The 12,690-nt window shown below is 35.4% G+C and overlaps 1 protein-coding gene across 1 annotated transcript in view; it reads left to right on the top strand.

The window, feature by feature from the left end:
• KIAA0586 (KIAA0586 ortholog) overlaps positions 1-12,690 on the top strand; it is a 159,967-nt gene that overhangs the window by 113,788 nt on the left and 33,489 nt on the right. Inside the window, exons 25-26 of the mRNA XM_012663732.1 lie at positions 9,019-9,043; positions 9,136-9,290. Of these exons, the coding sequence (XP_012519186.1) occupies positions 9,019-9,043; positions 9,136-9,290 (180 nt within the window). The remainder of the gene's footprint in view (positions 1-9,018; positions 9,044-9,135; positions 9,291-12,690) is intronic.

Below are 12,690 nucleotides of genomic sequence, written 5' to 3'. Positions count from 1 at the left end.
ATTCTGTTTTGTATTATAATCTGTAGTAATATCCCTAATCTGAATTGAGAAAAGTATAATTATTTTAAGATGGATGCTTGCAAAATTTCTTTATTAGAAGGAATGCTCATAATTGAAAAGTTTGGTAATAACTTTTTGTATGGTATATATAGCAGTGTTTCCCCAAATGTGTTTCATGTATCAGTGTTGATACATGAACCATTGGGTGGTACATGAGATAATTTTGGTAATACACATACATACACATAAAAATTTTTAACAGTGATGAATTTGCTTTAATATATACTAGAAAAATATGACTAGCTCATCAAAACTGACATAACACATCTTGTTTAGGACAAGATTAAATTAGATAATACTGTAGAAATTTATTCTTTATATGAATTTCAGACACAGTGCTCAGTGCACTGAGGACTATTTTAGAATGGGAATAACTAAACTTTCTGCTGTAACATCTTGGAAATAAGAATAGAACAGAAAATACTAATCAGTAGCATATACAGTTAATTCTTATCTGTGGTAGTTATTTCTATAGTTACCATGAACATATTAGCAAATACTGAACCATTGTTCCTAGGGGAAATACAGGGTTGAGTTCCTATGAGCCTCTGATCATAACATTTTTTATCAACTGATCAATATATATCCTTGTTTTATGTGTGTTTCTGTTTAAAGCAGTCTTATTTTATGTATATTGTTTATTCATTAATACTGAACTCATAGCCATTAAACTATGCAGCACTGTAACTTATGCCTGAAGGAATCTTATCTAACACACATATTTTCTCCATAAAGCACATCACAGCCTTCTTGTGCATAGGAACACTGGACAGTACCTCAGCGCTATGCTTGGGGGCCATTTTAACAGTGAAATCACACACACACACAAAAAACCCCACAAAATGTGAAAAACATGGAATTAAATATACTGCGAGAAGGTCACTTGTTTACAGTATAAGAGCTGAAATAAGAAGGCAGAATTTATCCTTGTTCAACCTCAACTGGGAAAGTGCACAGCAGGTGATGCAAGTTTTTTACTACTCTGCACATGTTCACAATGACCACAAAGATTCTGCAAGTATTGATTTTGGGGTGACAAATTTTCTCAAGTAGGTAAATTTGCGCATATATAATTTGCAATTTAATGAGGATTGACTATATTCTCATTACTGATTTTTCCATACCCATTGTTGCATTCACTTAAGGGAAACTTCCATAACTATGCAGATTTGCCAGAAATCAGAAATAGAAATGCCTGAAGTTAGAAAAACATTGGCATAGAGTATAGTTTTATACTGAATGAACACCTTATATCATTTAGAATTGAGAGACATTCAAGACTGAATTTTCCATGGGAAAAAAATGTAAATATTGGCATTATTTATCATTTTGTACACATAATGAGGGTATTAAATTGTTTACATTCTTTCAAATTAGTAGGATACAAATGGCATAAAAAAGTGACTTTTATTTATATACAGCTAACCATGCAGATTGCAATTACACAAAATTGACACTAGATGGCTCTCACAGATCATTTGAGAGCTATGAGGTACTTGAGAACAGCAAGGTCCTTGTTAAGTTGTTATGGAATAAAATCCTATCCAGTCCTTCCTTGTACCTCAGGTAGCACCTAGCAGATTACCTGTGGTACAGTGCATTTTTAATATTAGGTATATTGTAAGTATTTGTTTAATTTAATTGGAAAAAATAATAAGTAAGGTGTCATAAGATTGAGCATATATATATGAAGCAGTATAGCACAGTAGCTAAGAGTTTGGGCTTTTAGAATTTGGGTTTGAATTCCAGCTCTATGTATCTTTGGTCAAGTAACTTAATGTTCCTCAACCCAGATTTCTTCATCTATCAAGTGGCGGTGATATTAGTTATTGCTTATCTATTGCTGTGTAACAAATTATCCCCAAATTTAGCAGCTGAAAGCAACGAACATTTATCATCTCACACAATGCTAACACTCTGAAAGTGCCGAATCTGGTAGTGGCTTAACAGGGTGGCTGTCAGGATCTCTCCTGAGGTTGCAGTGAAGTTGATGGCTTTGACTGAGGTCATCTGAAGGCTTGACTAGCGTTGGAGGATCCACTTTCCAAGCTTACCCACGTGGCTATTGGAAAGTGGCCTCACTTCCTTATCACACGAACTTCTCTTTTTTTTTTTTTTTTTTGAGACAGAGTCTCACTGTGTTGCCTGGGCTAGAGTGCTGTGGCGTTAGCCTAGCTCACAGCAACCTCAAACTCCTGGGCTCAAGCGATCCTCCTGCCTCAGCCTCCTGAGTAGCTGGGAGTACAGGCATGCGCCACCATGCCTGGCTAATTTTTTCTATATATTTTTAGTTGTCCGATTAATTTCTTTCTATTTTTAGTAGAGACAGGGGTCTCGCTGTTGCTCAGGCTGGTCTCGAACTCCTGAGCTCAAACGATCCGCCTGCCTCGGCCTCGCAGAGAGCTAGGATTACAGGCGTGAGCCACCGCGCCCAGCCTCACACGAACTTCTCTAGGGCTGTTCATGACATGGTAGCAGGCTTCCCTGGGAGTGGTTGACCCAAGAAGAAAATGAGCAACCCGAATGGAAACCGTAATGTCTTTTATAACCTAATCTCCAAGTGACATGCCATCAATTCTGTCATAGTCTGTCGATAACACAGACTAATCTTGGAACAATATAAGGAGGAAGCTCCAAAAAGATGAGAATACTAGGAGGCAGGGATAATTGGGGCTATCTTGGAGGTAATAGTAATCGTTTCTGCCTCATAAGTTTATTAGGGACAGTAAGTGACAATGCAGGTAAAGTAGTAAGCACAGTGCCTGGTATATGGTAAGTGTTGTTCCATTTAATAATGCTTGGTGTTTGTGAAAGTACCATCTCGTATATGTTTAATAGAATGAGAAACTATCCACAGTTGCCTAAAAGAACTGTGCCTATAGAGAACTAATATGTTCCTCTTATTTCAAGATTTTCTGCTGGTGGCTAATATCATGCCTTATAACTTGATTTTTAATAACTTTGCTTATAGAGGCTCATCTATTCTTACTTGCCTGTCCCCACCCCTGCTAATTTTCAGGAAGTGTCTTACTTGCAACCTGTAGTCCCCTACCCCTGCCTCCATTTCTGAAGCTCTTCGGTTGGGTTGAGTAACTAAAAGATGCAAATGCAGCTTTGAGAAATTGTCTTGGGAACCCTAAAATGTAAACTGGTATTTTGAGTGAGCTATGTAGACCATGGGATGTACTATCAATCACAGCTCTTCATTTATTCAGAAAACCTGTATTGAATACCTGCTGCGTACCTGGTACTATATTAGTACCACATTAAGCACTCAAAATTCAGAGAGGAAAAACGTCTCTCTCAAGAAAGTTTACAAACTAGCATGGGAGAAATAAATAATTATAATATTGTGTATGTAGTACAACAACACAGACTGCTGTGGGAGTTGAGAGGAGGAACTCAACTCACATGTGAGGGCTTAGAAAAGGTTTCCCACAAGAGCTGATGTGAAATTGAATCTTAAAGGAATTAGCCAGATGGTGAATTATGATAAGAATATTACAGTTTGTTCATTCACTTATTCATTTAGGAGATATTTTTGAGTGCCTACTATGCTCTGAGCATGTGCTAAGTGCTAGGAATATGAAACCTGGTAAGGCCCTGTCCACAGTGAGTTTTTTCTCTAGTAACCGTAGTAGATGAGAAGGTAAAAAATCATGATAAATTACTATAGTTATTGTGAAGAAGTCCATGTAGGATCGGGATACAGGTCAACTGTAGTTGGAGAGGGCATGCAGGAAAGAATTCATAGATGAGGAGAGTCTTACCCGAAGTGAGTATTCAAAGATGGAGAGATGATTGCCACATGTAAGTGAGGAGGGGCCTTCCAGGCAGAATATGCAACGAGATGGGACAAAGTCAAGAAATAGCAAGGGTTAATCAGGGAAATATAGTACTTCGTCAGTGAATTAGAGCTTAGGATGTAGTGGGATTACAGTAGTGAGTAGAAACCAGGTCATGAAAAACCCTGGGTAATATATCAAGGAGTTTTGGGATTTACTCTAAGACAGTAAGAATTCATTTGTGTACACAGTGGGAAATAATGCCAATCTTACTTTGTATTTATTCCCATGGAAAATTCAGGCTTGAATTTTTATCACTTCTGAATGTCATGTGAGATTCATGAATCTGTTAAGGATTATAAGTAAATGAGTGATATGATCATATCTACCTTTTATTTAGGGAGATCACCTGAGGTACAATATGATGGATAGACTGGAAAAGTTGGGACTGGAGGCAAGGAGCTGGATCAGACAACTGTTAGAGTAAACCTGACAAGACATTATTCAGCAGTGAGGATGTATAAAAAGGGAGATTTGAGAGACAATCAAGAAGGAGACATGTACTCACCATCAAATTGATCAACTGATCAACACTTAAGTGCACATATAGTAATAACATTCATCAGTGTCAGGCAGGTGGCGGGGGGGAGGAGGGGATGGGAATATACACACCTAAAGGGTGCGGTGCACACCGCCTGGGGAATGGACATGCTTGAAGCTCTGACTTGGGTCGGCAAGGGCAATATACATAACCTAAACATTTCTACTCCCATAATATGATGAAATAAAAAAGAAAAAAAAAAGAATGGATGGGACTTAGTTTGAATGTGAGAGGTGCAAAAGAAGGGAAAAGCCTAAGAAATCCCCAGGTTTCTGGCTAGAATGATTGGCTAGATGGTCATTCCATTCATTTAGAGAGATATGGAGGAAGGACAGAATTAGGAGGAAATAGGGTGACTGGGGTTTTATACATACTGAATTTGAGGTGCCTTTGGCTTTCATACAAATGAAGTAACCTATTAGACATCCCAGACCAAAAACTGCTGTTGGCACTAGCAATTGCAGGTGAACTTAGTCTTCTCTGAAAGTCTCCCACTGTTGCTTTCCATGACAATAAGATTCTAGGAAAGTAAAATTAGGGATTTCAAGTTATGATTAATTAAATTAAATTTGACCTGAATGAAATAATATTTTAAGTGTTCTTCTTACAAAGGTCTAACTTGCATTATACACATAGGACACCCACACTAAATGAGCATACTTTGAGCTTGTTAGAAGACACAGCAAGTTCAGCATTGTTATGACTGCTGTCGTGGAATCCTTTTCTGACCCCTTATCACTTTAGATGCCTATCATATGTACTCTGTATAATTCTTTAAGGTTGTCTGCCTAATGTTTCTCTTATCATATTGATTTGGTAATCTCATGTAAGGGTGGGGACTTTTATCTTGTTCACTATTATATCCCTGACATCTAGCAGGGTAGGTAATGCATAGTACATAGTAAATATCTGTTAAGTGATGGGGTGTTATATGATTTGAAAGCTATTATGTACTTTTTGAGAGCCCTTCACCCCACATTTTCTCCTGTCCCATCCATGTATGCCTTACCCCAGGTAGCTCATGTTAAGATTTTGGTGTGTAACTTTCCATTTTTTCTTATGCATATAATTATACACACACATGCATACATGCAATATATATGGTATGTGTGACTGAGATTATTTTACAACTTGAGATCATGTCATGCATACTTGCCTGAATTTTATTTTTTGCCCAGTAAATCCTGTAGATTACTTGAGGTCAACTGATATTACTTAAATTCATTCTTTTTAATGATTGCGTGAAACCTTACAGTGTGGATTTCTAATAATTTATTTAGTTATTTCTCTATTGACAGATATTAACCTTATTCACACACACATGTCCTACCATATTGTTGCATTTTATATCTATAGAATATCTTCCCAGGTGTAGTTACTGAATCCAAGGGCAAATACACCTTTAATTTTAAAATATATAATGCCAAGTTGCTTTCTTAAAAGTTTAATTTATTTTTAACAGCAATTTATTAGAGCCCTTTCCCTGCATCCCCTACTGAAATTGTGTTTATTGTTTTTTATTTTTATATACATACATATATATATATAGACACGGGGTCTCACTATGTTCCCCAGGCTGGTCTCAAACTCCTGGGCTCAAGCAATCCTCCCACCTCAGCCTCCCAAGTAGCTGGAACTATAGGCATGCACCACTCGTGGAATCCTTTTCTGACCCCTTATCACTTTAGATGCCTATCATATGTACTCTGTATAATTCTTTAAGGTTGCCTGCCTAATGTTTCTCTTATCATATTGATTTGGTAATCTCATGTAAGGGTGGGGACTTTTATCTTGTTCACTATTATATCCCTGACATCTAGCAGGGTAGGTAATGCATAGTACATAGTAAATATCTGTTAAGTGATGGGGTGTTATATGATTTGAAAGCTATTATGTACTTTTTGAGAGCCCTTCACCCCACATTTTCTCCTGTCCCATCCATGTATGCCTTACCCCAGGTAGCTCATGTTAAGATTTTGGTGTGTAACTTTCCATTTTTTCTTATGCATATAATTATACACACACATGCATACATGCAATATATATGGTATGTGTGACTGAGATTATTTTACAACTTGAGATCATGTCATGCATACCTGCCTGAATTTTATTTTTTACCCAGTAAATCCTGTAGATTACTTGAGGTCAACTGATATTACTTAAATTCATTCTTTTTAATGATTGCGTGAAACCTTACAGTGTGGATTTCTAATAATTTATTTAGTTATTTCTCTATTGACAGATATTAACCTTATTCACACACACATGTCCTACCATATTGTTGCATTTTATATCTATAGAATATCTTCCCAGGTGTAGTTACTGAATCCAAGGGCAAATACACCTTTAATTTTAAAATATATAATGCCAAGTTGCTTTCTTAAAAGTTTAATTTATTTTTAACAGCAATTTATTAGAGCCCTTTCCCTGCATCCCCTACTGAAATTGTGTTTATTGTTTTTTATTTTTATATCATACATATATATATATAGACACGGGGTCTCACTATGTTGCCCAGGCTGGTCATGAACTCCTGGCCTCAAATAATCCTCTTGCCTTGTTTTTTTACTTTTGTTAGTCAAAATATAAAGATATGTTTTTGACTTCTGGCGAATCTATATGTCTTCTCATTCATATGTTTGTTGGCCATTTGGATTCGCTCTTACTAAGCTCTTTTCTCATCTGTGAGGTTATAATTTTTTTTATAACTTTTAAAGCTATTTCCATATTTTAGATGTTTTCTATTAACTGTATTGCCAAATATCTTTTTCTAAATTTATATTTTGTTATTGACATTACTTAAGACTTTTTGCCATGTAATTACATTTTTTTACATAGTTATTTCTATATTTAATGCTTTCTCTGTTTCAGTTTGCATGGCTTGGTTAGGTTGCTATAATGTAGAGAAAAACTATCATTTTTATATATCTATCTGGTGTCCAGTCACATTACCAAATTCTCTTATTAATTCTAATAGAGTTCTTTTTTCTCATTATAGTCTCTTGGGTTTTCTAGGTATATACCGTATCATCAGCAAAAAGAATTTTTAATATCTTCTCTTTCAACATTTATGTGCTAATTCTTTTCTCTTAATTCATTTGCCCAACAGTCTTAGGAAAATGTTAGACATAGGAATATAAATATAAATAGATATATATTTATCATAACATAAAGAGGCAAATATAAGGCCTAGTTCATTAGTTACTCTAAATTAGGGGAATTACCATTATTTAAATTAATCTTATGCTAGATAATTAAATGAGAATTAACCAGGTAGTCGTTTTGACAAATTGCTTTATACAGATTGAATACTATGAAGGCATAAATTAAAACTCAATGGATATAATTTGCCTTATGCAAAACCCCCTTAAAAACCTAGATTAACATAAAAGATCGGAGTGTGATTATTTGCTGCAAGGAAATTATCAACAGATTGCCTTTAAGTGGCAAATATCCATGGTGTCTTAAAAATATTATTTCACTTAAAACAATTTAGTTTATGTATAACTCTTCAGGTCTATTTCTGTTGATTAAAATGAGATAAACTATACAATGCTATATTTAAAAGGTTGCCATTAATTAGGAAAAACAGAATTTTCTTAGAAATATTTTAGTAAGAATGTGAAATAAACAACAGTGACTTAATTCCTCTGTGCTTCTTTCTAGCTCTCTGATTTTTGGACAGTTACTTCTCTGAACCTTAGTTTTTTCAGTGAAAGATGGTACTTATGTTCCATAATACTGCATGACCATAATATTATCCGACCTGCCTACCTTACAGATGATTGTGAAGTTCAAATTAAATGAGATAATGTATACTTTTGTGCTTGGAATATAAAGTGCAATGCAAATGTACAGTAATATTATTATTAGATGCTTGGATATCTCTGCTTTTGTTTTCTTTTTATTGATTTGATTGAGATGCCATTTAGATGAGAAAAAGAGGAGCTTAGCCTTTGAAGAAAAATACCTATAGAACAGAGCTAAGCAATACAAATATTTTCTAACCAGGAAATTGCCCGTTGCTTTATTTCCTTCTCTTCCTCCATGCCAACCCCCAAGTTCTTGCTCTCTTGCCCAGGCTAGAGTACAGCAGCATCATAGTTCACTGCAGCCTCAAACTCCTGGGCTCAAGCAATCCTCCCACCTCAGCCTCCCAAGTAGCTGGAACTATAGGCATGTACCACCACACCTGGCTAATTTTTCTTGTTCTTTGTTGAGAAGGATCTCACTATGTTCCCCAGGCTGGTCTCAAACTCCTGGGCTCAAGCAATCCTCCTGCCTTGGCTCCAAAGTGCTGGGATTACAGGCATGAGCCACTGCACCCGGCCTAAGATTATATTTTAAATAGAAAGTATTCTACTGATGCTTAGTGATAGAAAAGGTAAACAGGAGTGTTAGGAGTTGGTGTGTGGGAAGGAGGATGGGGGTCGGCTACATGGACAACTTGTTGATTGGAACCTTAGTTAGAATATTCAATGGATTTGTTTGAACATAAGTACTTTTTGCATTCTATGTGAGCTTTGATTTTAATTGCAACGAAGGCTTGGTACCAGGTGTTCTTGTTTGAAGTACACTGTTAGTTCTAATTCAGCAGGTGAGAAATATTGGTAAATTTCAGTCAATTACTTGTTCTTTTTCTAAAATAAATTTAATAATTTATCTTTTGGTTTACATTTTTGATAACAGATGGTATTGATGAAGATTCATGTGTTAGTCATGGTCCAATGAGTTTGGGAGAATTGGAATTGCAGCCAAATTCTAACTTTGTTCTTCCCACAACACTTCTGAAAACACAAGAAAATGATGTTAATTTGCCAGTAGCAGCTGAAGATTTTTCTCAGGTACTAAATTAATAGCACTTGTACTTTAAATGAGACTTGTAACAATATTGCCTTAACATAGAACTCTGTCAAGAACATAGTCTTCCCAGTCAGACAGCCTCAAATCATGCCTCCTTTATTTACTAACTCAAGCCTAGATTTAAATCTTAGCTTATCTAGATTCTAGCTCTGCCCTTGGAGACATTACTTAGCCTCTTTTAAGCCTTGATTTCCTCATCTTTAAAGGATAAAAATAATATATATATTAAATATCTGGCGCTTAGTATGGTGGCTATTATCGTTTATATCTCTGTATCTCCATGTAATACCTAGCTCAGTAATTTGCACATAATCAGTACACAATAAAGGTTTATTACATTAAAATTTGTAAAATGCGTTCCATGAAAGCATAAAAAATTTCATACCGAGTGAAGCCAATGGCCCATGCAATATTATGTACTGAAAATATAGTGTAATTGCTCTCCAAGATCTTTTTTTGAGACAGAGTCTTGCTCTGTTGCCCTAGGTAGAGTGCAGTGGCATCATCACAGTTCACTATAACCTCAAACTCCTGGGCTCAAGCAATCCTCCTGCCTCAGGCTCCTTAGTAGCTGGGACTACAGGTGTGCACCATGGCGACCACCTAATTTTTTTATTTTTAGTAGAAATGGGGTTTCAGTCTTGCTCAGGCTTGTGTCAAACTCCTGACCTTAAGCAGTCTTCTTGCCTCGGCCTCCCAGAGTGCTAGTCTCCAAGATGTTAATCTAAAAAATGTTCATGTTATTAAATACAGTTTTGTATTTGTGTACTGGCCATTCATTTCTTATTGTGGATTAATTAGTCATTAAATATTCATTGCATGGTATTGTGCAGCATTACATGCTGTTGGGGAGGAAAACAATAATGTAAGATAAAGGTTTGTTTATGGAACACACCATTATGTAGGGTTCAGTATTACCAACCTATACCAAGCAAAGATTAGGAAAGACTAGTTAATAATGAACAAATACCTATTAATAACTTGTGTATAAAAGAAAAATTTTTGTGACCAAGAGTTAGGCAAAAATTTTGGGACTATGATACCAAAAGCACCACTATTCATGGAAGAAAATTTTAAAGTTGGTCTTGTCTAAAATAAGGACTTCTGCTCTTCAAAACGCACTGTTAGGAGAATGAAAAGGCAAGCCACAGACTGGGAGAAAATATTTGCAAGTCACTTACCTGTTAGAAGACTTGTATCCAGAATATATAAGGAACTTACTGAACTGAATATTAAGAAAACAAACAATCCAATTAAAAAATGAACAAAATATTTGGACAGATATTTCACCCAAAGAAGATATATGAATGGCAAATAAGGACATAAAAAGATTCTCAACATCGTTAGTCATTAGGAAAATGCAAATTAAAGCCACAGCGAGATACCACTACATACTCATTAGAATATTTAAAATTTAAAAGACTGTCAAGTCTAGTGTTAACAAGGATATGAAGCTACTGAACTCTCATATATTGCTGATGGGAATGTAAAATGATTCAACCACTTTGGAAAAGAGCTTGACAATTTCTTAAAAAGTAAAATATACAACTACCATATAACTCATGCATATTTCACTCGTGGTTTCCCAAGAGAAACTAAAACACATGTTAAAATAAAGACTTGTACATGAACTTTATATTTGTAGTGCTCACAAATTAGAAATAACACAAATGTCCATCAGCTGGTAAACAGACAAATTGTGGTATAACCTGTACAATGGAATACCACTCAGCAACAAAAGGCATGTACTATTAATACATATAATAATGTGGATGATTCTTACAAAAGTTATGTTGTGGGAAGGAAGACAGACCAAAAAAAAAAAAATACTCTGTGATTCCATTCATATAGAATTCTAGAAAATGCAAACTAATCTGTAGGAAAGGAAAGCATTTCAGTTCTTGCCTGGAGATAATGGGGGATGGGGGCAGGGAGGGCAAAAGGGAGTGAATACAAGGGACGTGAGAAAACTTTTGAGAATGATGGATATGTTCATTATATTATCTTGATTGTGGTGATGGTTTCATGTATATATACATATATCAAAACTTAGCAAATTGTACACTTTAAATATGTGTAGTTTATTGTCTATCACTTAGACCTCAATAAAACTGTTTAAAAAAATGAAAGACTGGTTTCCTTATTTGGTTTGTTTTAAAATAAAACTATTATATGAAGTGTTACCAGAAGAATGGGCCTCAAAAAATTCCTTTCTTAGATTTCTTTAGCTACCGGGGAAGTATAGTTACTAGTGTTAAATAATAATAGCACCCACTTATTTATAGTGCTTATTGTACCAGATGCTGTTCTAAGATCTTTACATATTTTAACTTATTTAATCCTTATAACAACCTAATGAGGCAGTTGTTATTATTATTCCCATCGTATGAATGAGGAAATCAGGGTATTGAGAAGTTAAGTAACTTGCCCAAGGTCAAATCTAGAAACTAACTTAGCTAGATTTGAACACAGGTAGGTTAGCTCCTGTTTTCACAGCTCTTATTCACTGTGGGTAAGTAAGGGAACCAATAGGGAGGTTCTAAGTCTTAGCAGAGCAAAAGATAGTCATAGTACCCATCTTACAAATACACATCAAAATAATATTTTCTTCAAAGCAGAAACCTACCTTACTAATGGCTCTAAACTACTTAAAACACCAAAATTAAGGCTAGTTGTTATTACTGCATTCTAAAGCCACTCATTTTTACTTGTAGATAACAAGGTGTCTGCCAGAGCTAGAATGGTTACATTTGAGTCCATGTGGACAGGTGTTTCAGATTCTGGTTGTATCTATTTTTTTTTTTTTTTAATATAGATGGAGTCTCGCTCTTGCTCAGGCTGATCTCGAACTCCTGAGTTCAAGCAATCCTCCCACCTTGGCCTCCCAGAGTGGTAGGATTGTAGGCATGAGCCACCTTGCCTGGCCCTGGTTGTATCTATTGATAAGGGTCCAGAGATGTCTTTTGAAGTTCCTGTTAATCTTATAGCTGTTTTCAGGGACTCATTCATAATTACGCTCATAAAACAAAGGGAAGAAAGAAAATGGCTAAAGTCATCACAATTTGTGATGTGTGATTGTGAGAGTTATGACTACTGTAAATCTCAAATTAATTTGATTAGGTTATGAGTAAGGAAGAGAGATGATGGGGTTTATGGTGGAGTATGTGTTTCTTGAATGGCAAACAGGATAACAATACCTACTCACACTTGTGAGAATTAAAACATGTTACTATATATAAAAGCTCTTTGAAAATTGCAGTGCATTATGCAAATTTTTATTTTATGCAAAAGATGGCTATATGGAAGAGTTTGCAGTCAAATTAAGTTCTTATCCTGTCTAAATCCATCATGTATATATAAATTTAGCTCGATTTATAAGTA

Source organism: Propithecus coquereli, unplaced genomic scaffold (assembly GCF_000956105.1).
Source record: "Propithecus coquereli isolate 6110/MARCELLA unplaced genomic scaffold, Pcoq_1.0 Scaffold83, whole genome shotgun sequence".
Taxonomy (NCBI): Eukaryota; Metazoa; Chordata; class Mammalia; order Primates; family Indriidae; genus Propithecus; species Propithecus coquereli.
The sequence above is the reverse complement of the archived record's forward strand: the minus strand, read 5'-3'. Positions and strand labels throughout refer to the sequence as shown.